We start from the raw sequence: 24502 nt of genomic DNA on the forward strand, positions 1-24502 counted from the left end.
TTGAAATTAACCACATGTTTAGGATGCGGATCAGCCGTTAACGAATCGATATTTGCTGTTCTCAATCAGCTCGCTAATCTTAACGGGCTAAAAGGCCAATTGATTAACTTAGCTTCAATCCTACGACGAACGTACCCCAGGAAGACTATTTTACCTTGTAAATATAAGATTGTTTTGATGTTAAGCTACCTCTTCAGGTAGCCTATAGGTGAAGCCTGCAAGGCTTTAGGCGGGGGTGTGGTTGTAATTGAGAGCAGGTGCAATGGCTGTTCACACCTGATGTGATCACTATATAAGCCATGCCTCGTTTCGTTTTCTGAATTCGTAGCGACACATCTGAATCTGTGAAGCAGGACGTGAGGGAGAGGAACAGTCTTCATTCAGCTGAACGTCGTGAATAATGTGGAAGTGCTTAGGTTTGTTACGGTGTGCATTCACCGCCGTCTTTTTGATGCCGTTTTTCGTGTCGGCTTATCCGCGAGAATGGCAGTTGGCTTCCTTGCCTCAGAAAGGCACACCATCTTCGCACCCATCTCCTAGCAAACACCAGGTGACCAAGGACGAGACTGAACGTCGACCGGAAACCGAAACTGTAAGGGTAACGTGCCACCCTGACTACATGGAGATTGATATTGACGCTGATCTGCTGGAATTGGGCTTCCCGGTTGACGTAGATGACGTAAGACTGGGCAAGAGCGAGCAGCCCGGCGAGGCTTGCAAGGCCGTTCACACAGAGCCTGAGAAATACATGATCGCTGCAGCACTAACTGACTGCGGCACAGAGCACTCGGTAAGGTCCTTTTGAAACTTCCCCTGTATACTATGTACTACCCTTCAGTTGGGTTGCTGGATATCACTCTGCATTTATAACTTCTGACTGAGGCACATGAAACGTGCAGGCTACTGATCATGCCTTGTAGTAACATCAATTGGGTACGCATCAAAGCCCATGCAGTGGCGATGTCAGGACCAGCCCTATGTGCAAATTGTTTAAAAGACGGGGGTGGCGGCGGCATCCTGGTCTTCAAACAGCATTCCAGCCTAGTACACTTACACTTATGTTGACCACTCATGTTCCCTGTGACCTGTGTTTCAGATCACAGAAGACTACCTGATCTACAGCAATACCCTTGAGTACGCTCCTAGCCCCTCCCCAGACGGCGTGGTCCGGACACGAGCGGCGTCCTTTCCCGTTCAGTGCTACTACAGGAGGTGATGTGTCTGTCTCTCTGTGTGTGACACCACTGGTGCTGCACACTGGAGCATCAAACACGAACCAACCCCTAAAGTAACTCCAGTGCTTCACGTGTGTAAAGGGCCTCATGTGTTCACCTTCATTGTAACTTCTGTTCTTAGGAAATTTGACCTGAGCAGCTTTCCTGTGATGCCCACCTGGATCCCCTTCATGTCTACTCGTGCCGACGAGGGCCAACTCGACTTCTCACTCCAACTCATGACTGGTACATGCCAGCACCGCTCTTACACACACACTCCTGACTGGTACATGCCAGCATTGCTTTTACTCACACTTAGTGTTTGGTATGTGGGCTACAAACAAGCAGGGAGACGCTGTTTTGCTCTCGGTGATGGTATGACTGACCACATCTGTCCCTGTGATTTAGAAAATGTAAACTTGAGTAAATGAGTTCAACATTACAGTGATGGTTCTAAATATTTGGGATATCTATCTTTTGTCAAATGTTGGTGAATGTGACCTGACTTGTCTGCTGTGATTGGTGCAGATGACTGGGCTTTTAAAAGGGCATCTAATCAATACCACCTGGGTGACGTCATCAACATTGAGGCTTCAATCAAGCAGTTCAGCCACAACCCCATGCGGGTGTTTGTGGACCACTGTGTTGCTACGTTGACCCCTGACGCCAGTTCCGTTCCCCGATACGCCTTCATTGAGCACGATGGGTAGGCTTTCCACCTTCCTTTAATTTAAGGGAAGAAATTGTGTTGGAAACCAGTTTACTCAGTCTTTTCTCATTGTATTTTAATTTAGCAATTTTAATCGTCCCATGCTGTTTGTGTTCCCAGCTGTATGATGGACAGCTTCCTGACGGGCTCCACATCCAGGTTTCTTCCCCGTGTCCAGCATAACAAGCTCCACATCCAGTTGGATGCTTTCAGATTTTACGAAGAGGAGAGTGCTGAGGTACAAACATATTAACAGTCTCCTAAGACTAGCTCCTGCTTCTTGGATTTCTAATAGGGAATGCTTAATTAAGTTTAGACCGCAAGGGAAATACTTTATTTGCTTATTGACTATGAAGTCTTGGTGTTAAGAATCATGGAAAAGACTAAATACACCACTGACACGATTACGCCACTAAAGGAGCTACATTTAAATAAAGTGTTTATTTCTGATTTGATGTCCTACACTGGCATTCGTTCCCTTTGGCTCCTTTAGCTATTTAATAAACAAAGCTGTTCTGCACTGATGCCTACCTACTTGGGAGGGTTGTAAAGTGTTTGTTTAGGTGACTTGTGATTTCTTGAGATGAGTTTATACCTGTCCTTCTCTCAGCTGTACATCACCTGTCTGTTGAGGGTGAAGCCTGTTGGGGCGGAGCCTATGAGTCGTGCATGCTCCTTCATCGACAACAGGTTCGTGGCTAGTCATGTACTCTGAAAAACCACCAACCTACTCAAGTTAGTGAGAGCTTTTTTTCAATGTCAACAAACTGGACAAAAGCCTGTTACAGGAGTGGAGGCCATTGTCAGTCATGAAATGTGATTAACTTCAGTGTCTGTCCCACCTCTGCCCACTAGATGGCAGTCTGCAGATGATGAGGACAGGCTCTGTGATGGCTGTGTCTCGATGGGTGGACCTGCCCAGTCTGTTCCATCCAATCAGCAAAGCTCCTCAACGTTCCAGAGTTCTGCTGCTCGTCATAAGAAAAACTCCCCAACGTTCCAGAGTTCTGCTGCTGGTCACCATGGAAGCTCGGAAGTCTCCTCCCAACGTGGACAGCTCAAACCCAGGTCTGGGGCTTCATCGGGGAGTAACCTGGTAGAGTCCAGTAAAGGTATGGGCTGCAATAGGGTCTACACAACTGCGTGTACACGTCCCTGCCTAGCTGCGATTGCATTTATTATGCTTAAGTATACTTAAGACCGTGTTGAATGTTCACTTTCTTGCGCACACTAATGGATATGGAAATGCCTGAGATCAAACATGGCATACAATTGGAGATGCATTTTGAAATGCAGAAGTGCTCTCAATCAGTGTCTACAATGGGACAACATTTATGACTGCAGTTCTCTGCTAAACTGTCTGTAGGTTGGGAAAAAGAGGAAAGAATTGGTCCGATCGTTGTGCTCAAGAAGAACAAGAGGCCACTGTCAGCCCCTGATGCAATTCAAGGCCCTCCACCAGTCTTGGCAGGTGAGCTGAGCTCCAGACTGCTTCTGGGAGGTTGGTGTTTTGACTAAAATGACTTTTAATCCCGTTTTCTGAATGGAAGTCTTTAGTGTTGAGTGCTAGATTGCTTTCCATAAACAGCTGTGAGTAAAGCTTAAACAGCAAAAACTACAATGCAAAACAACTTGAGCCTAGTGGCCCATGACCTCATTGTATTGAAGTGTGGAATTGTTGGGTAATGCTCAATCTGTCTTTCAGAAACTGAGATGGCCGCCCCTGCCAAACTAGGACCAAAAGGGTATGCTCCTGTGACCAACAACGGACTCCCTAAGGAATTCAAGCCAGGTGACTGATGCACATTCATAGGCAGTAAATGATGTACCTGTCCTTGACTAACAATCAAAGGATGGCCTGTTCTGTATTAATCTGTCCCCTGTCTCCTTGGTTTTCTCAGTTGATGAGGATTTGCCCAAAAGCCCAGACGCAAAAGCCCAGACGCAGAAATCTTCTTCAGCAGCCATTAGTGTAGATGCTATCACCGACGCCCCGGTGACCAAGGTGACCTCCCTGCCAGCAGAGGGAGCCAGCACCACTCCTGCTGCACTGAAGGCCACTCCTGAGTTTGAATTCAAGGGTCTGGCAAAGGATGACACAATGGCTGACCCGAAGCTTGACTTTGCCATGGTTTCATCCACAGAGGCTCTGGAATTGTCAAGTGATGAAGAGGAAGATGACCTCTAGAGATTACATTAGCGTTTAGGCTTTTGCATTTACGTTGTTTGAGAAATAAATGGTCCAAACTGTATTTTTGAGTTTGTGTTTTGTCTTTTCCTGCAGCAAATGCATTTGAGGTCATTTCTAAAGGGATGACTTGTGGTGCCATAGGGGTTTGATTAAGCCTTTTGTGCCAGATGGCGTGAGTACAGTCAGGGCCGGAGTGGGGCCACTTTTCAGCCCGGGAATTTCAGGCCCAGGACCGGCCCATTTTTTCAATGGTAGTGGAAATTGGATAAATGAAGCAACAGTTCAGCTCTTACTATCCTGTAGTTTCTTTTTATTAATACCATGGTTCAACAAATAATGTAAAGGTTAAATAATAATCCACTTAAGATGAGAAGTTAACAAAAAATATTCCACTATTCCACAAGGATAGGTTGATAAATTAACAAAAGCAGACATAAATAAATAAATAAAGCATTTGAAACGTATCCCACTCTTCAACAAAAAGGCATATTGAACTAATGTTTACAGTTCAACTCCCAGCACAGTATACAGTTAGATTGCGGATAGCACCAACAGCATCTACAGCCTAACCGCCCAAGCAGTGCACTGGTTTCAGCCACTTTATCTATAACTGTGTCGTTGCTTATAGACATGAGGATTTCCTTCTCTGTGCACATTAACATAAAAGCCTCCAAGTTGTCCTGACTCAATGAGCTTCGTAGCCTATTCTTCACAAATGTTAAGGTTGAGAAGCTTCTCTCAAATGCAACCTGTGTGATGGACAAAGTCAACAGAAACTTATATGATATACTGCTCTTTCTTACATTAAATAACTTTAATTCATATTGTTTACTGTGTTATCCTCTCTACCTGTCCCTGTAGTCATGGCCTCCTCATTGCAAATTTCGGGCTCATCATTTTCAGCAGGAGACTGGCTTATTATATCTGCTGCTCAGAAGCTACAAAGAAAAATTTATATTATCAATATTTGCATAATATTTGCAAAGTCTACGGATCGCCATATATTGGGTGATATAAAAAGGCTAATATTTTAATTAAATTTAATATTTTGCTTGCGAATAGGTTGACAACGCTACAACGATATTAACCAACGCTACAACGTTAGCCGAATAGTTACGTTGCTAATCATTAGGCCTATGTCTCTCTTTACCAGTTGCCACTTGTGTTGGTCCTCTTGAAAATAAATCGGTAAGCTTAGCACATTTGGCAGCATCCTCCTCCAATGCCTTTCTTTTTTTCAACCTGGCTTTTTCAGCCCCTCCTGGCCTCTTCCTCCCATCCATCCTCCCTGACGCGTATCGTTGCGGTGGGGCCGGCCCGGCTTTTGGCAGCCTATCTTGAGAAAACTTTTTGGAAAAGACGGGCTGTGGACCCAACCAACTCTATTTGGGAGGGGAGAACTTCCTCGCATGGTACAACCCATGCAGAGGCTGCGGTGTCAGAATGCGGAACGTGTGTAGCCTACTTTAAGAGAAGATGGACTAACGCGACAAATGTCCAAAAAATCTCGACCGGCCCAGAAGTGAAGCGGCCCACCGGGAACTCTCCCGATTCTCCCGATTACCCACCCCGGGCCTGAGTACAGTAGACCCCTGGATGCAGAGCTGATGGCCTTTTCCACATTGCTTCAGGCGGCCCACTGGTTAAACGGCCCACTGTTTTGCCACTTGCTTAAACAAATTAATTCCTCACACTTTCATTTATCAACCCTTTAACTTTTCAGTTATAAGCGTAAAAGTTGTTTTTACAAACTTGGTCCCATTTTGGGGGCAATTTTTGTTTTGCAGCAGGTCTACTTCACCCCGATGAGCAACACAAGTGGATGTAAAAACTTTTTATTTGTGGAAAGGGTTTTCTGGAAATAAAGCTTTTTTTTTTTTTTTAGCTTGCTCGTGTTAGCTGTATGATTGTCTCATTGTTTTTGTGACTATGACAAAGTACCTAACTTGAACTTAATATCCCAACTCACATCTATTGATATTGACCCCCGTTTCCTTAAATTCAAGTGAAAACTTGTGATTTGTCACCATGCCAACATAATGCTAATGCATAACACTGCCACCCAGTGGAATTGGGTTACTTTAAAAAGAAAAATGTTTCTGGCTAATTTGACCCTGAGGAACAAAACTAGGGTGCTGTCGTTTACTGTCACCCGAGCGAACATTGAGATTTTGCCACGCCCTTTTAGCACACATGCTCGTCCGTATCTCAGCTTCTGAAGGTCGTAGACACTTGACTTTGGTCTCAAAATGACCGGAATACACATGTTTATATATATATATATATACTAGTGCTGTCAAACGATTACAATATTTAATCGCGATTAATCACATTTATGTCATAGTTAACTCAAAATTAATCGCGATTAATCGCAAATTTGTATCTATTCTAGTTTATTTATTTTTTTCCATCATTTTATTTGTATTTTAATGCCCCTATCAACATGGAAAAGTGGATTGGCTTTTATATTTTATTGAAAACCAACATTGCCAAACAGGGCGGTACAAAATAAAATTATAAAGTGCACATTTCAGGTAAACAAGGACTCAGCCTATAGTGCAGTTAAACCATGGCTTAATATTTTCTTTTTTTCAAGTTTGCTGGGAACATAGCAGTCAGGCCTCTTATTTCAGAAACAATGAACCGTAACAGTTAAGTTACCAATAAAAGGTAAGCCTACTACTTTTTTGCTTTCAGCCAGCTGCCTGTTGACATTTTCAGACAACAGTGAAGCTCGCTTCTTTTGCACAACACAACTTTTAAAAGTAAACTTTCCATTCAGAAGCTTTTAATCATCCATTTCGCCGTATCGCGCTCACCATTCACTCAAACCGTAACGTTAGCCTACTACACAGTTTGCGAGGCCAAAAAGAACGTTAATCTAAAAAAAATAAAAAAATAAAAAAAAATCGCGTTAATCTCGCGATAAAAAAATTAACGGCGTTAAAATGGGTTTGCGTTAACGCCGTTAATAACGCGTTAAACTGACAGCACTAATATATACACTATGAAGGTTTCTAGGCTCCAAAACCTTTAGCTTTCGAGATATTCAAGATTATTTGGGGGGTTATTCGCGTTGGCCGCAAAAAGCTTCAAATCTTTATTGTCTTGAATATCTCGAAAATAAGCTTAGAAACCTTCATAGTGCATATATAAACATGCCTATTCGGGTCATTTTGAGACCAAATTCAAGTGTCTACGACTTTCAGAAGCCGAGATAAAGATGCGCTGGACGCGCGCTAAAAGGGTGTGGCAAAATCTTGATGTTCGCTCGGGTTACAGTAAACAGCACCCACTTTTTGTCTTCTCCAATGAGAAGTCAAAACTCCTTTTCTCTAATGTGTGCGTGCGTGCATGTGTCTGTGTGTGTGCACACATGGTTAGGTCAGTCTTACACACACACACACACACACAGAAGCCAATGAAGTACTGAAAATTCTGGGTGTCTTTAACCCCAGCGCTCAGCTTAAACTAATTGTGATCTTTCTCTTCATGTCTGGTCAAAACCTTCGATATCCACTTTTTTATTAAAAAGATGAGGGTGTTCAGCATGGCTATGGTTTGTGGTAGACCCAGAAAGACGTGAGGCCTTTGCCTTACTGCATGTGCTCTGCACCAGCCTCTCCTCTCTCTGCTACACAACAGGTTTCATGCTAATGAACTCTAACAGCCTCACTGGGTTGAAGCAGTGCCATCATGATTGTGTTCTTTGTCTGTAAATAAGTTTTATTTATTTATCTTTTCTTGTTTTTGTTTTAGAAGTAATGCACTCCTTTTCCTCAGTTATAGCTGGTAGCCACTAGAGGGCATTTAATGAGTCATGAGAGAAAAACGGAGAGAGAGAGAGGGAGAGTGTGTATGTGAGAGAGAGAGAGACAGAGGGAGAGGGAGAGAGAGCGAGAGATACCGTGTGTGTGTGAGAGAGAAAGAGCGAGACAGAGCAAGAGAGTGTGTGTGAGAGTGTGTGTGTGTGTGTGTGTGTGAGTGAGTGAGCAGTTCACTGCAGAGGGGGGGGGGGGGGGGGGGGGGGCTTTTTCAGCCAATCAAAGATAAAGGGAGGTGCCCACCAGGCACTCCTTATGACATACCCATTGGTGTGCAATGCTGCATGGCATTTGGATTGGCTGGTGTGTGTCAGGTGGTGTTCAGAACAATCTACACAGAACAGGCATGACTGAGCAGGCCTTAATGAGGCCAGTGTGGTTAGTGACAGCCTTCATCACCGGGGAGGTCTGTGTGGTACAACAGGCCTTAAGGCCAAACTCAATGAAACACTGACGGAGGAAGGTGTCCATTTGACAGCACCAGTGAAATGATCACGATGCCGTCTTTGTTGTTGTTGTTGTCTTTGTTGTTGTTGTTGTTGAGTGCTGTTACATATTAGTTTTGTGGTTGTTGTGTTAGGTATGACTACTTGCAAGAGGTTTGGCCACTGTTGGAAGTCCCCGACCACTAGCACAAGGAATTTAACATCTTTTCCTTTTTATAACTATAATCTGAAGATACATTTGGAGCGATAAAAGACTGACAACAAAAGATGTGATGTCAACAGTGATATTTGCCAGAGATAAAACATTGCTACACGATGGTGTTCCCATCGATTACCTGCCTGTGAAAACCTTTCTTTGTTAAGCCACAGCTCAAGTTAAAACTGCTCAACGCAGCTGTAGATCTCAGAGTGTTCCGCTGGTTGGACAGAAGGGCTGAAGGAAGAAGAAAATCAACATCAGTTTAGACGATAAAGAACAATTACGCTGTCTGTGTACAGTTAGCATAGTGAGGGAACCAAAGCAGTTTTTCCCCTCTATAATTTAATATAGATATATGTCTATATATATCAGGCTGTAATTTGAAGTGTTCCCAAAGATCAGTTCCCCCTGATCACTCTGTTTCTGAGGCTGGAAAGTCAGGGTGTCTGTGTCCAGGTAGACTGGAGACTGACCTGTGAGCAGGTCTGAGGTGATTGACAGTAGCATACTGGGTAGTGCAGTCCTGGCCAGCATCCTCCTCACCAGCATCAGCACCGCGGGCACCAACAGCTCTGCTTCCCCCAGAACTCTGGAAGAATACAAGTCTTACTCTGAAGAAAAGTCTTATGTGTTATGTTAACTTTATCTGTTTTATATGTCTGTTTTTTTATGTGTCATATTTCACTCAGATCTTAAAATATTATATATATATATATCAAAAATACAGTTCAATTTTAGATTTTGTGTTTGCAGCCAGCAGGAATTGTATGGCCTTATCTGCTCAAAGTGGAAGTAAGACCGATTTTAGGAAACGCAATGCACATTATTTGGAATCACAATCAGAATTGCGTGTCAAAGTATACATTTTGGTGCTACTTTGTACTTTTCTACTTTCGATGGGAGGGGGGGCTGCTCACGAGAGGGCGTGTATTTCTGACGTACTTTCATAAAAGGAGGGACAAGCAAAGGGGAGTGTTTAGTAGTCTTCACCAACGTCCTCTCATTAAGAATAATACCGCTCACCAAAGAGAAGTTTGTATATTTCTTTTGACTGTTACAGAGCAAACAGTTTTAAATCATGTCTGGCAGAGGAAAAGGAGGCAAGGGACTCGGTAAGGGAGGTGCTAAGCGTCATCGCAAGGTTCTTCGTGATAACATCCAGGGCATTACCAAGCCTGCGATCCGTCGTCTGGCTCGCCGTGGTGGTGTGAAGCGTATCTCCGGCCTCATCTACGAGGAGACTCGTGGTGTGCTGAAGGTGTTTCTGGAGAACGTGATCCGTGATGCCGTCACCTACACCGAGCACGCCAAGAGAAAGACCGTGACCGCCATGGATGTGGTCTATGCTCTGAAGCGTCAGGGCCGCACTCTGTACGGCTTCGGCGGTTAAAGATTTAATCACGCATTGAAATTGAACCCAAAGGCTCTTTTAAGAGCCACCCAATTGCTTTTCAAAGGCTGTATCCCATCATTGATATCGTCATGACACCAACCCGCACTATATAAGATTTAGGATAAATTAACACAAAAATCAGTCAGTGAATTCTATTAGTTTCCATGAGCACACTTAAATGTTCATGATCAGAATATTAGCATTCAATGTATAAATAATGGACGTGCCATTTATCGTGATTAGATCAGGTCATTCATTTCTGTGCCTAAGCTATCATGCATTTAATGGTGTGATATAAAAAGCAAGAACCCCATCAACACAGTTACCCTCACCCCCCCGGGCTGCGTACGGTGCGACGCCATGAAGGCGCGAAAGAATGACACCATTGTTGCCACTGTAAAATTAGGGTTCGTTTTGGACAGAAATATTGTTGTGAATGTATGACACTTGGAAACTTGGTTCATAGTACATTGGGCTTATGCTACAACTCACTTTCATATTGGCGTAAAAATCTAAATCTCTCCAACAAAAACGCGAAGTGAAGTGGTAATATTTACATATATCTATCTCTTTCCTCCTTTCGCCGAAAAGTGCGGGTAGATGAGGAACCTGCTGATCTGTTAATATTACATTGGGCTTATACCACAACTGACATTTATATTGGCGTAAAAATGGCAGAATCTCTACAACAAAAAACAAGTAATTCATTACGCAATCTAAGGCTAATTTATGTATGTACATCTATATTTTTAGCATATATCTATTTTGTAGGATTTTCTCCATTTCTACGAAAAGTGCGGGGAATGAGACAAAAGAAGGGGGGGGGGGGTCGGGTAGCTGCTGATCTGTGGGTGGGGCTGGAGTTGTTTCATTGACCGTCCCCTTCGCTACCAATTGACCAACTATGCCTGGGTGCTTGGTGTTCTGGTCACGAGAGTCTGAAGTGATGCAGTCACTCATTTGCATAGAACTTTGTATAAATAATTGGCAACCTCTCTGAAGCAGTTACATTCTGTTTGAGATAGACAGTAATACATCATGGTTGAGCCAGCAAAGCCAGCACCCAAGAAGGGATCCAAGAAAGCAGTGACAAAAGCTCCAGGAAAAGGAGGCAAGAAGCGCAGAAAGACCAGGAAGGAGAGCTATGCCATCTACGTGTACAAGGTGCTGAAGCAGGTCCACCCCGATACCGGTATCTCCTCCAAGGCGATGGGCATCATGAACTCTTTCGTGAATGACATCTTCGAGCGCATCGCTGGGGAGTCTTCCCGCCTGGCTCACTACAACAAGCGTTCCACCATCACCTCCAGGGAGATCCAGACCGCAGTGCGTCTGCTTCTGCCCGGTGAACTGGCCAAGCACGCCGTGTCTGAGGGAACCAAGGCCGTCACCAAATACACCAGCTCCAAGTAGAGCGTTATCTTAACGCAATCTAACTCAAAGGCTCTTTTAAGAGCCACCCACCTATTCTTTGAAAAGTCATTCCAATGCTTGTTTTTATGTATTTCTATTCATTTAAACTGCTTAATCCTCTATATAATATTTGCAAGGACACATTTCTAAAACGGCCATGATTCGTGTGCACACAAGGTATGTTGATGACATATCTTAGGTCGCCAGTCAGATTGCACTCAAGTCGCGCAAAACGGTGTTGTGGTGATACAGTTGGGAATGTTAAAAGCCTCTCCAGGATAGTCTCAGACCATTTTCAACTGCACGTAGACTGGGCTGGTGGTCAATTCATTATAGTGGTGTATAATCCCCAAAACTAAATAAAAACACGCACAGGTCTAACTCACAGTGGAAATGTTGCTTCGACACACCATGAAATGAACGTTGAGCATGTACATCAGAGTTATGTTTGAAATGATAATAGATGAATGTTGCATTAGGATTAGTGGAGTGTTATATGTAAACAGTTTTAAAGCGTGGTGAAAACGATAAATATGCTTGTATTGCAAAATTCATTTAAACATGTTCCCCATGGATGCAATGTTTTATATTCAAGACCTGGCTAATGTGATTTTATATTTTCCCTTTCACAGCCAGTTACAGAAAATGTTCATTAAAATAACTGTTTTGAAAGGTTACGGAATCTAAGTAGAATCTAGTGCGGAACAAAAGTAACGTCGTGTATTTCACCCTTTACAATTTAACAGTTAAGGAAAAACGAAATAGAGCTTTGATCGACAGTTTTGGCGGCTCTTAAAAGAGCCTTTTGATTTTTTGGAGTGAAGAATGAACTTAAGCACGCTCCCCACGGATGCGACGAGCCAGCTGGATGTCCTTGGGCATAATGGTGACTCTCTTGGCGTGGATGGCGCACAGGTTGGTGTCCTCGAACAGACCGACCAGGTAAGCCTCGCTGGCCTCCTGAAGAGCCATGACGGCAGAGCTCTGGAAGCGCAGGTCGGTCTTGAAGTCCTGAGCGATCTCTCTGACCAGACGCTGGAAGGGCAGCTTGCGGATCAGCAGCTCAGTGGACTTCTGGTAACGGCGGATCTCTCTCAGAGCCACGGTACCAGGCCTGTAACGATGTGGCTTCTTCACGCCACCGGTGGCTGGTGCGCTTTTACGCGCAGCCTTGGTGGCGAGCTGCTTCCTCGGAGCTTTACCTCCAGTGGATTTGCGAGCAGTTTGCTTTGTCCTTGCCATTGTTATGTCTTCTTTGGATTGAAGTGTAGCAAAAAGCGGGACGCGGGTTTTTTAAAGGCCTACAATCGCAGCCTGCCCCCTGTCTCATCTGATTGGACATCGTATGTGCTTCCGAGGGGTGCCTGAAATTCAAAGCCCAGCCCCCTAGTATATAATTGCCTTTGTCATTATTCGCAAAAAATATTTCAGTGTAGGACCGAAATAAATCAAGAAATATACTCAAATATGCAATAAGTCAGTACACATGTAGAAGTAAACATGAATAGACACATATGTTGGTCAGCAAACTTTTTTTTACGCCTTCAAAATCTATTTTCGTAAGCAGGACATGTCCATACTATCATTTAATGGCTTTATTATTGGAATATTGCGTTTGAAAGACCGCACACCATCACGTTATGGGTATGGCACACAATTAACCTATGGTTGGTCTGTTGCACCATGAACACTGACGACAGATCACGCAGCCTCACTATGTGCAGAATTTAAAAGAAAGTGACTGCATGCGATCAAAACAATGGGCCATAGCTCTTAATGTTTTGATTGGATCATAATCATTTCATGTCAGGCAAAGAGGATCGGTTATTACCGTCCATACTCAAATCATATTAACGCCAGGTAGTTTGACTACTGAATTACAAGATGTGGGTGTGGGGTCCAACAACTAGCTCAGCAATTTGGAATGTACTTTTAAAAAAAGTAATTGGGTGGCTCTTAAAAGAGCCTTTGTGTGATATTTCAGGGGACACATTTATTTAGACTTCTCGGTCTTCTTGGGCAGAAGCACAGCCTGGATGTTGGGCAGCACACCACCCTGAGCGATGGTCACTCCGCCGAGCAGTTTGTTCAACTCCTCGTCGTTACGCACAGCCAGCTGCAGATGGCGGGGAATGATACGACTCTTCTTGTTGTCACGGGCAGCGTTGCCGGCCAACTCCAGGATCTCAGCGGTCAGATACTCGAGCACGGCAGCCATGTAGACCGGAGCACCAGCTCCAACACGATGGGCATAGTTGCCCTTGCGGAGCAGCCTGTGAACTCGACCCACGGGGAACTGGAGTCCAGCCCTGGATGAGCGAGTCTTGGCCTTAGCCCTGGCCTTTCCTCCGGTTTTGCCTCTGCCGCTCATTTTAAAGTTTCTATAGGTTCTTCTTTACACTGGTGAACTTTGAGATCGAGGGGTGAGTTTTATTCTACTCCAGTTCAGTGTTGCTCATTGCCTCAGTGGTTGAGGGGAGAATACTGAGAGCCAATCAACGTGTAGGTCTGTGCGGGATGCCAAAGTCACCTCAATTTGGCGCCTGCTGGATTTCCTTCTTTCTTTTATCGCGTGATCTCCAAAATCACTGAATATTTTAAGGCATGAAATAGTTAAAACGACAAATTCCAGTTGTACGTTGCAGCTTAGTTTCCAGATATCAGTTTAATGGTCACAATAAACAATCAAACAGGAAGTCCCAGAGTCTATGTAGTTTTGCGAACACTAAAATGGAGCAAACTGAAGTGGTTGGGTGCTACAAGCCAGTATGTTAGATACTTTGTATCGATTTTTATCAAAATTAAAGTTGAACAGAACGCTGCCTGCAAGCCTATTTCTATTATTTTGGGATAACATTAGGTGTTTGTAATATACCAAATAGAATTGAATAGCATATTTTAGTGTGATTTATTACAGTTTTTATGATTGGATAAACACTCAAATCAAAAGTATTACACAATTATAAAAAACCTTACACTCAAGGAGCGAACATAGGCCCAGATTTGCACCACTATAAGCACATGTCAACCTCACACTTTTTGCAAAACAATACACACAGTGATTTGCAAAACACTAAGCACACTTGTATGCATTAGACACAGAAGTATATCAAGATGTCACTTCCTTGCAATTCCAAAGCACTGACTGTCAAATTACCACACCTATGAGCCAATTGGTTAAACACAGCCATCAAGCGCGCAAACACATGAGTGCTTAATTGTAGACACATCAAACAGGTTTAAGCACTATAAAAATGCAGCAGGTCAGTTCATCTGTCTTCAACCGAAATGGAAGGAGTCAGAAGAAGAAGAGTGAGGGTGAGAGGGGGAATCGAAGGAGGAGGAGAAGGAGGAAGAGGCAGAGGCTGTGCCAGAGGTAGAGGCCAAGGTGGAGGAAGAGGAAGACCTGAAGCAGGAGTAGAACGTGCTCAAAGAAGAGGACCAAATGTATCTAATGAAATTTCCGCAACACTAGTATGACAGGCACACACACACACACACACACACACGTGCACACACACATAGACTGACGCACACTCACACACACACACACTCACAGACAGACAGACGGAGAGACATACACTCACACTCTCACACACATAAAACACACAGACTGACACACACTTACACACAAAGACTGAGACACACTCACACACACACACTCTCACACACATAAAACACACAGACTGACACACACTTACACACAAAGACTGACACACACTCACACACACATCCACACACAAACAAACACACTTAGACGTACACACACAGACTGACGCACAGTCACACACACACAAACAAACACACACACACACACTCACACACACACAGACTTACACTCACACACACACAAGCACACACAAACACACACACACAAATACACACATTCAGACACACACACACACACACACACAGACTGATACACACTCACACACACAAACACAGGGCCTCATTTATAAAATGATGCGTAGAAGCCATCCTCCATTTGATCTAAGACATTTTCTGAAATTATCGTAAGTGTGATTCAGAGAAAACGAACTTACCCACAAAAAAATTCAGATATAAATCACAAATGATCGTGGAATTGTGCGCAAATGAATCTCCGCCTTCAAAACGCCCCTACTTAATGTAATTAGCATATAAATTGAGCACATTCTCAATGCACCAACTCCCTGTGACAATGGCAAGCAAAAAAGAAACACGCAAAAAGAAGAATTATAGTGAGGCTGAAATCGACGTTCTGCTGATGGAAGAGCAGGGCCAAAACATTGTTCGAATGTCTGGTGGCGTAATGGCAAAAGCAAAGTATGTGATATGGTAGTAGACACGTCTCCGAAGCACCAGCGGCCGCACCTGCGGCACGAGCAGCACCACAAGCCGCATCTGCGGTAGCAGCACCAGCTGCACCAGCATCGGGGCCTCGCCGGCCATCACCAGCTTCCTCTTCGGCCCGTCTTGCATCAGGGTGTCGCCGGCATTCACCAGATTCCTCTTCCATCCATCATGGTAGGGTATTATCCGAGGCCGTCCTTCAGACACAAAGGGACTCGAATGAGTCTGTTGGTGAGGTTGTTGCTGAACTCTTTCCGCTATTGAGGGTTCTTTGAACAAACGTGCCTAAATAAAACATTCTGAAAAAAATGTGAACATTATTTACCTGTTGGTATAGTTGGTGAATCAGAACCTGTCTTCTCAGCGCAGTGATGTGCGTTATCCAGCCAGCTGGGATGGGAGGGTGGTCATCTTGGTCCATGCGCATTACGTCTTCTTTTAGCTCTATGCCATGGCTTAGACAGATGTTGTGTAGCACACAACAGGCTAGGATGATCTGGCAAACCTTTTCGGGGTCATATAGCAGTCTCCCTCTCGATGCATCCAAACATCGCCACCTTCCCTTCAGCATGCCTATGCTGCGCTCCACTACCGACCGCGCACAGGCACGTGCTGTATTGAAGTGGGCTTCCTAGGCTGTCTGAGTGTGCGCAATCGGGTGAGAAGCCATTGGGAACCCTGTTTTACGCAGGAAATCCTCTTTCACATTTCGCTGTTCCTGGGCACTGTATGGAAATCTAAAAAAAAATGCGGACATAGAGGGATAATACCGCGAAGAATATCAGGAGAAATTCTGCTTAATGATGACTGGGATATACCCGGCTGGTCTCCAATTTCTCGTTGGAACGTTCCTGTAGCCAGGAACTAAAGAACAGACAAAACCTGAACCTAAACGGGTATGGCCTGGTTGCATCTGGTGCGTCTCTGTAGATGAGGGCCCATTTGGGCACAAAGCTCTAACAGAGCCGTTCTTGGCAAGCGGTACCTGCTTATCAGCCATACATCATCCTGTGTCAAAAAGTCTGCGCGATCACGAAAAACCCTTTCTCTTTTTATTGCGCAGTTGAAAATATCCTCTAACAACGCCAATGCAGCCATATCTCCTACTGAAAACCAAGTCACTATCAGACTTTTTATAGGCTATAGATTGAGTGAAATGTGTTACACGCGTTTTTGTCCTAAGGACAGTGCCGTGGACTGATGCAATTTCAATTATTCAAATTGTTTAATTGATTTTATTGAGCGAAACATTAATTTGGCCTTTCACCATTAGCCCTAATGGTGACAGTGGTGGTGAAGATGAGGATGCAACTGCTTGTCGGCGCTCTGAGAGTTCCGAATTCCTGCAGTACTCCAGTATTGCCACAAGGAAATATACAAACAGTCAAAACAACCCCTTCAAATCCTAGAGTTGATACTTCAACGAGAGTCAGAAGGCCGAATGCGATGAACTGAAGTTTATTCAACATGCAGACTTTCATTCAAATTGAGAGTGGTGGTCCATGGAGCAGCTCTGAGCTCTAAAACCAGTGCACTAACTTTTAAATAGCATATTTCGTCACTATGCCTTTTCAATCAAAAACCCAAAACGTATCCAAACTGAACCAATTGAAAACCCAAAACGTATCCAGGTTTGAACCTATCAGAATATTCTCTCAAACCTATACATTTTATCCAAGCTCAGCCAATCAGAATATTCTGATCAGTAAATGCCAAAGCACCTTTCAAGATGCAGAACAGCTGTGTCCTTTATCAGTAGTGTCACCCCTCCCGCTGATGATGTCGGGGCTCTCTCCCGGGAACTTTGACCTGCTCTTGGATAGTTCTGCATCCCCTCATGCAAAAATCTTCCTAATTAATCTTTGGCTGTCTTTGCAAGCCTGCACCTGTGGAAACTGTGTAGTCTTCTCTGACTGACCTGACCTTCATCTCTACACACAGGCCTCTCTGCACACAGGCCTCTCCGCACACAGGCCTCTCCGCACACAGGCCTCTCTGCACACAGGCCTCTCTGCCTGGCCTTACATTACACTTGTAGTTGAAAACTGCTCCATGTTCGTCACATTACTGGTATTTTTGTACAATATCAGCAAAACGAAACCTTTGTCGTTCTTTTTGTTATTCCTTTTGTTACGTTAGTTAACCTTCAATGTAAACAATAAATATAACTAGGGTTAGGTAAAATGACTTTACTCTGCTTGTCGACGTGGTTCTTTGGCTTCTGACATCGTCGTTTGACGGTTTTGTATCTTTTGTATTAAGGACAGTGGTATAAATATGAATCTGTATTGAAGACAGTAGTACAAGTGATTCTGTATTTAGGACTTTTGATATAAAAGTTAATTCAACTCTGCATGGACTGGGGGAGCCCAGTACTAATTTTCGCATAATGAGGCTGTAAGTGTGAAAAAGCGTATATACGCACATACAAGCACACACAAGCACACACACACACAAACACGCACATACAAACACACATATACACACATGCACGCACATACAAACACACACACACACAAACACGCACATACAAACACAAACACACACATACAAACACAAACACACACATACAAACACAAACACACACACACACACACACGCACATCTGTAGGCTAGAATTAGTTAGACCACAGTATTATTGCAAATTGCCCAAAATCTCACTCTGAGTTTATCTGTATTTGTGGAAAGCAGCAGAGCTTATGCTCCAGAGGTATGACTTGGCCTGAGCTGGTCTCTCGGGAGGAGATACTATGTAGTTGTCAAGTCCTTTTGTCACATTTCAATCATAGGCTTTGTGTGAAGGCATCCATGGGTGGATCCAAGATGGCAGCACGCAAGTGCACAGGCTCTCAAGTTTGGTGTTTTGTTTATGTGGTTTTGTATTCTTTTTTTTTTTGAGATTTGCAAAGCAAACCACATCTCTAAATTGAATTGTATGGAAATGGAAATAAAGGCTTTAAAATGCAATAACTGTAAGGGATTACAAAATAAAAACTAATAAACAAACAAACATTTATCGTTGTCTCAGTCACCCAATTCAAGCCTTTCCCAAGCCATTCCCAAGTCCGCATAATACACATGTAACTGCACAGGCAGGAGACGGGCTTTGCAAAGGATAGTCTACTGTGTTGCCAAGAATGACTACTGTTGTTTTGTCTTGAAGTCCAAATCTTTTCACCTAGTTATTTAAAGTTTTTTTCATTTCCAAATGTCTTCCATGTCACAGAACTTATGGTGTGTCTGTGCCAGGTAGTCGGATCAACTGAACGGTCTGTCAACTGTGTTTCACTGTGTGCAAATAGCTCCCGTTAGTAAAGTACAGTTTCGCATAAACAACCCCGTCACTGCTTACACGCGTTACTGGGACTTATATCTGGGTCTATGGCACATTGTTGAAGATACATAGCACGATTTGACAGTCTTTATGGGCATGTTTTCCTCACGAAACTTAAACGGACTGCCACATCTCCCTCTTGACTTACGCAGTTCCCAGTTCGTTGCAAAAGGTATTAAGGGAAATCATAAGCCCATGTGTGTTTTCTTTAAAGTATAGTCTGTGCTCTATTCAACAGTCAACTTTGTATTCGTAAATGTTGTTTCTCCGCTCATATTTTTTACCGAACCCGCGTGGAGAAAGCACAAGCGATCCCTTCGCAGAGGCAGGACAAGCGGAGCTCTTTAGGATGAGTCTAAACGGTTCTCATGTTGACTTTAATAGAGACCATTCACTCTGTCTCTCCAACTGTTCTCACACTTCTGTTGTAGCCCTTCCGCAAGACAGAAGATAGAATGGCAGAAGCTGCTCCAGCCCCCGCTGCTGCCCCTGCAAAGGCCCCCAAGAAGAAAGCAGCACCCCGACCCAAGAGAACTGGACCGAGTGTTGGCGAACTCATCGTCAAAGCTATTTCTGCATCTAAGGAGAAGAAAGGAGTTTCTTTGGCTGCGCTTAAGAAGGCTTTGGCGGCTGGTGGATACGACGTGGAAAAGAACAACGCTCGTGTGAAGGTAGCCATCAAGAGTCTTGTTACTAAGGAAACGCTGGTTCAGACTAAGGGAACTGGCGCCTCTGGCTCCTTCAAGCTGAACAAGAAACAGGCAGAGGAGAAGAAGAAGCCCGTTAAGAAGGTAGCACCCAAAGCCAAGAAGCCAGCGGCGAAGAAACCGGTTGCTGCAAAGAAGCCCAAGAAGGCAGTGGCTAAGAAGCCGGTGGCCGCCAAGAAGTCTCCGAAGAAGGCGAAGAAACCCGCCACACCTAAGAAGGTAACAAAGAGTCCTAAGAAGGCCCAAAAGCCCGTCACACCTAAGAAGGCAGCAAAAAGCCCCAAGAAAGTCAAGGCAGCCAAGCCTAAGGCGGCAAAGCCTAAAGCTGCTAAACCCAAAGCGGCAACCCCTAAAGCTGCTAAACCTAAAAGGGCTGCGCCTAAGAAGAAGTAAATTTTGCGCGCCCTGCCCTCTCAATGTTGCCACGTTATACAAAAGGCTCTTTTAAGAGCCACCCAAAAGAATCATTTGAATGCATCTGTTCCGACAAAAGTAGTGGTAATGAGTCATTTATGCTTGAACCTCATTCTGCGTTTGCCATATTTTCATTTTAAGATGATAAGTCTATCAAGGTTCTAAATAACCGCCAACCAATTTAGTTATATTGCAATGAACACACGGTATGACAATAGTCATTTCACCTGTTTGAAGGCCCGTAAGGAAAGATAATATAAGTTTACACCTACCAGGAATTTTCCATGCAAACAATAAACATATTAAGTACTTTTACAAACATAAAACTATATAAAATATATAAAAAAAAGAATACAGAATATGTTAAATAAACAGCGAGGTGTTAATAAGCCACATAAATATAGGCTATTCATTTCTATTTGTTTAATTACATACAGCTAATGTTATCCCAAAATGATAGAAATAGGCTGACAGCATTCTGCTCATGTTTTTTTTTTTTAATCAAAGACGATACAAAGTATCTAACAGACCAGCTTGTAGCACCCAACCACTTCAGATTGTTCCATTTTAATAGTGTTCGCAAAACTACATGGAGATTCTGGGACTTCCTTGTAGATTGTTTATTGTGACTATTAAACGGACATATCTGGGAACCACGCTGCAACGTAAACTGAAATGTGTCGTTTTAACTATTTGCATTAAAATATTCACTGATTTTGAAAATCACGCGCTAAAAGGAAGAAGGAAATCCACTTTGGCATCCCGCACAGACCTACGCGTTGATTGGCTCTCAGGATTTTCGCCTTAACCACTGAGGCAACGAGTAATACTGAGCTAGTGTGCTATAAAAAGCAGCCCTCTAAATCGTACCGCATTTAACTTCCAGAAGAACTCATTGAAACCTTAAGATGAGCGGCAGAGGCAAAACCGGAGGAAAGGCTAGGGCTAAGGCCAAGACTCGGTCCTCCAGGGCTGGACTCCAGTTCCCCGTGGGTCGTGTTCACAGGCTGCTCCGCAAGGGCAACTATGCCCATCGTGTTGGAGCTGGCGCTCCGGTCTACATGGCTGCCGTGCTCGAGTATCTGACCGCTGAGATCCTGGAGTTGGCCGGCAACGCTGCCCGTGACAACAAGAAGAGTCGTATCATTCCCCGCCATCTGCAGCTGGCTGTGCGTAACGACGAGGAGTTGAACAAACTGCTCGGCGGAGTGACCATCGCTCAGGGTGGTGTGTTGCCCAACATCCAGGCTGTGCTTCTGCCCAAGAAGACCGAGAAATCCAAGTAAATTTGTCCCACCAAAATATCAAACAAAGGCTCTTTTAAGAGCCGCCCAACTACCTTTTAAAAGTACACTCCAATTGTTTTCTTGAGCATTTATATTTAAAGTGTTTCGCGTGCTCAAATTGAATTTGGGCGGTGACAACCGACCCTCTTTGCCTGCAGTGAAATGTTTGATGAATCAGATCACAACACAAGGGAGTAGCCATGGCCGCTTGTAGCGCTTTTTTTAATGGCGTGCAGTCATTATACATTATACAAGTGTTTTATAGTAGGGTTGAGGGATCTTTCATCACAATTGTTTTCATAGTAAGGCTGCGTGATCTGTCGTCAGGGTTCCTGGGGGAACCGACAAACCATGGGTTCATTGTGTGCCGTTCAATAAAAAAAATGTAATGACCAAAATATGTGTACTGACTAATTGCACATTTAAGTGTATTGTTTTATTTCGGTCTTACACTGACATTTTTTTGTGTGAATAATGACAAAGGCAATTATATACTAGGGGGCTGAGCTCTGAATGTCAGGCACCACTCGGAAGTTGTCAGCGAAGACAACCTGACGTCAACACAACCTGACGTAAACTCGCAGGCTGTGATTGTAGGCTCCTCGCGTCCGTGGGGAGCGCGCCTAAATTAGGAACCGAAATCACCAGCTAACTATTCACAAAAGCTTTTTCAAATTACCTGTTGATGTAAATCAGTGTTTAACGTCATTATGGTCACGTTACATACAATTTCCATTAACATCAAAGGCTACTATTTGGTCTGTAGAGGCAGACTAAACTTCCGGTTTATAGCTTGCATGTTAAATCAACTCAAAACCCGCTTCGAACTGATTTTGCAAGTAATTTCTTGCAATAAAAATACTGTTTTGGACTTTTACAAACATAATATACGGTGTTGAGAGCACAGAGGGATGAGTGACAGCAGAACTGCGGATGCAGCTGCAGAATTAAAACCTTCGTAAAACCTTCGTAATTTTTTTTAAATGACTCGTCAGAATGTTTCAAGAACTATCAATGTCAAAATTAAACGGTTTAGTTCGCAAAACATTGAAATTGCTTTTCAAAGGATGAAGTGGGTGGCTCTTAAAAGAGCCTTTGTATTTGAATTTGCGTCAATGAATTACTTGGAGCTGGTGTACTTGGTGACGGCCTTGGTTCCCTCGGACACGGCGTGCTTGGCCAGTTCACCGGGCAGAAGCAGACGCACTGCGGTCTGGATCTCCCTGGAGGTGATGGTGGACCTCTTGTTGTAATGAGCCAGGCGGGAAGACTCCCCAGCGATGCGCTCGAAGATGTCGTTCACGAAAGAGTTCATGATGCCCATCGCCTTAGAGGAGATACCGGTATCGGGGTGGACCTGCTTCAGCACCTTGTACACGTAGATGGCATAGCTCTCCTTCCTGGTCTTTCGGCGCTTCTTGCCTCCTTTCCCTGCAGCCTTTGTCACTGCTTTCTTGGATCCCTTCTTGGGTGCTGGCTTAGCTGGTTCTGGCATGATGTATTACTGTTTATCTCAAACAAAATGTATCTGTCCTAGGAACGTTGCCACGTATTTATACAAAGTTCTATGCAAATGACTGACTGCGTCACTTCAGACTCCCACGACCAGATTTCTCCGTCATTTCCCTCCAACACCAAACACACAGACACGGTTGGTTACTTTGTAGCGAAGGGGCTGGTCAGTGAGACAAGTCCAACCCCTCCCACAGATCAGCAGTACACTCATTTATCCCTGCCCCCCCCCCCCCCCCCCGTGTCTCTTCTCCAGCACTTTTCGTAATAGTATGATAATAATAATAATAAACTAAAGAAGTATGTCTATGCAAAAAAAACTTTGTATTGCTTAATCCATTTTTTTCCCGTTGAGGACAGTTCTTGTTGGGGAGATTCTGGCATTTTTACGCAAATGTCGTTGTGAGTTGAGGCATAGGCCATATCAACCAATTGTCCGCGTTTTATCTATTCAAACATTAAGTGGATGAAAAAACACCTGTCTTTTTTTGCAGACACCTTTATCAAAAAAATAAAAAAAACATACCCTTACACCATTAACAATGGTGTAATTCTTTAGCGCGCTCATGGCGTCGCACTGTACGCATCCTTGCAAGGGGGGAATCACTGAGGAAACTGTTTTCGTTGTGGTCTAATATATTGCGCATTTTATACCAATACAGGATAGGCTGTGCTCCGCAATGAATTGTGAACATAATATGCTGAATCTTAACATGCTGATGAAAGACGGGAACGTTTCGGGCATTTCAGTGTACTCGAAACTGTGCAGGCGATCAAAAAAAATCAAGTGGTAATTTTCTCTCAAAGGTCTGCTTAAAACACATTTGGATACAGCTTTTTTTCAAGAAATTGGGTGGCTCTTAAAAGAGCCTTTGGGTTCGGTTTGAATGCGTGATCAAATCTTTAACCGCCGAAGCCGTACAGAGTGCGACCCTGACGCTTCAGAGCATAGACCACATCCATGGCGGTCACGGTCTTTCTCTTGGCGTGCTCGGTGTAGGTGACGGCATCACGGATCACGTTCTCCAGGAAAACCTTCAGCACACCACGAGTCTCCTCGTAGATGAGGCCGGATATACGCTTCACACCACCACGGCGAGCCAGGCGACGGATAGCGGGCTTTGTGATTCCCTGGATGTTATCACGGAGAACCTTGCGATGACGCTTAGCACCTCCTTTACCGAGTCCCTTGCCTCCCTTTCCTCTGCCAGACATTTTGACGAGTTGATTTCAGCTCTGTTAGAGTCAGAAAATATACAAAATCTTTTCGCGGTGAGCGTACTCATTCTCAATGAGAGGACGTCGGTGAAGACTACTAGACACTCCCCTTTGACTGTTGGGTAAAGTAGGTCACAAAGACACGCCCACTCACGCGCTTCACTCCGCCTCCATTGAAACAAAGTAGCACCAAGATTGATACTTTGAAAAAGTTGTTGACACAATTCGATACATTTCGAAGGACAAGAGCGCTTTTGATTGTATTTCATTTTCAAATGATTTGCTTCAGGTGTCCTAAAAAACTCGGTGC

At 44.0% G+C, this 24502-nt stretch overlaps 9 protein-coding genes across 11 annotated transcripts; 5 read left to right on the forward strand and 4 right to left on the reverse strand.

Annotated features, from left to right (window-relative positions):
- Positions 1–222: 222 nt before the first annotated feature.
- On the forward strand, positions 223–4175 carry LOC105906082 (zona pellucida sperm-binding protein 3-like). Of its 3 annotated transcripts, XM_031562388.2 has the most exons (11): positions 223–790; positions 1097–1212; positions 1357–1460; positions 1743–1920; positions 2044–2161; positions 2534–2613; positions 2779–2897; positions 2940–3035; positions 3290–3424; positions 3629–3715; positions 3825–4175. In XM_031562388.2, exons 1-11 carry the CDS (start codon positions 401–403, stop codon positions 4109–4111), a joined length of 1710 nt encoding a protein of 569 aa, XP_031418248.1. In that variant the 5' UTR covers positions 223–400; the 3' UTR covers positions 4112–4175. The 3 variants fall into 3 exon arrangements, with proteins under 3 accessions (XP_031418248.1, XP_031418246.1, XP_031418247.1); XM_031562386.2 differs by having other exon boundaries at positions 228–790; positions 2779–3035; XM_031562387.2 differs by having other exon boundaries at positions 234–790; positions 2779–3035; positions 3290–3394.
- Positions 4176–9632: 5457 nt separating this feature from the next.
- LOC116219283 (histone H4) lies at positions 9633–10000 on the forward strand. Its single transcript, XM_031562483.2, has one exon. It carries the CDS (start codon positions 9662–9664, stop codon positions 9971–9973), a length of 312 nt encoding a protein of 103 aa, XP_031418343.1. The 5' UTR covers positions 9633–9661; the 3' UTR covers positions 9974–10000.
- Positions 10001–10999: 999 nt separating this feature from the next.
- LOC116219273 (histone H2B 1/2-like) lies at positions 11000–11389 on the forward strand. The gene has a single exon (XM_031562472.1). It carries the CDS (start codon positions 11015–11017, stop codon positions 11387–11389), a length of 375 nt encoding a protein of 124 aa, XP_031418332.1. The 5' UTR covers positions 11000–11014.
- An 806-nt stretch (positions 11390–12195) lies between these two features.
- On the reverse strand, positions 12196–12638 carry LOC116219265 (histone H3). The gene has a single exon (XM_031562457.1). It carries the CDS (start codon positions 12629–12631, stop codon positions 12221–12223), a length of 411 nt encoding a protein of 136 aa, XP_031418317.1. The 5' UTR covers positions 12632–12638; the 3' UTR covers positions 12196–12220.
- A 725-nt stretch (positions 12639–13363) lies between these two features.
- LOC105891063 (histone H2A-like) lies at positions 13364–13776 on the reverse strand. Its single transcript, XM_012817200.2, has one exon. The coding sequence runs from the start codon at positions 13758–13760 to the stop codon at positions 13383–13385; it is 378 nt and encodes a 125-aa protein (XP_012672654.1). The 5' UTR covers positions 13761–13776; the 3' UTR covers positions 13364–13382.
- Positions 13777–19471: 5695 nt separating this feature from the next.
- Positions 19472–20442, forward strand: LOC105891061 (histone H1-like). Its single transcript, XM_012817197.3, has one exon. The coding sequence runs from the start codon at positions 19511–19513 to the stop codon at positions 20153–20155; it is 645 nt and encodes a 214-aa protein (XP_012672651.2). The 5' UTR covers positions 19472–19510; the 3' UTR covers positions 20156–20442.
- A 599-nt stretch (positions 20443–21041) lies between these two features.
- Positions 21042–21595, forward strand: LOC105891062 (histone H2A-like). The gene has a single exon (XM_012817199.3). It carries the CDS (start codon positions 21085–21087, stop codon positions 21460–21462), a length of 378 nt encoding a protein of 125 aa, XP_012672653.2. The 5' UTR covers positions 21042–21084; the 3' UTR covers positions 21463–21595.
- An 855-nt stretch (positions 21596–22450) lies between these two features.
- LOC105891064 (histone H2B 1/2-like) lies at positions 22451–22975 on the reverse strand. Its single transcript, XM_012817201.3, has one exon. The coding sequence runs from the start codon at positions 22955–22957 to the stop codon at positions 22583–22585; it is 375 nt and encodes a 124-aa protein (XP_012672655.2). The 5' UTR covers positions 22958–22975; the 3' UTR covers positions 22451–22582.
- Positions 22976–23827: 852 nt separating this feature from the next.
- Positions 23828–24236, reverse strand: LOC116219285 (histone H4). The gene has a single exon (XM_031562487.2). It carries the CDS (start codon positions 24187–24189, stop codon positions 23878–23880), a length of 312 nt encoding a protein of 103 aa, XP_031418347.1. The 5' UTR covers positions 24190–24236; the 3' UTR covers positions 23828–23877.
- Positions 24237–24502: the final 266 nt, after the last annotated feature.

Source organism: Clupea harengus, chromosome 24 (genome assembly GCF_900700415.2).
Source record: "Clupea harengus chromosome 24, Ch_v2.0.2, whole genome shotgun sequence".
Lineage (NCBI taxonomy): Eukaryota > Metazoa > Chordata > Actinopteri > Clupeiformes > Clupeidae > Clupea > Clupea harengus.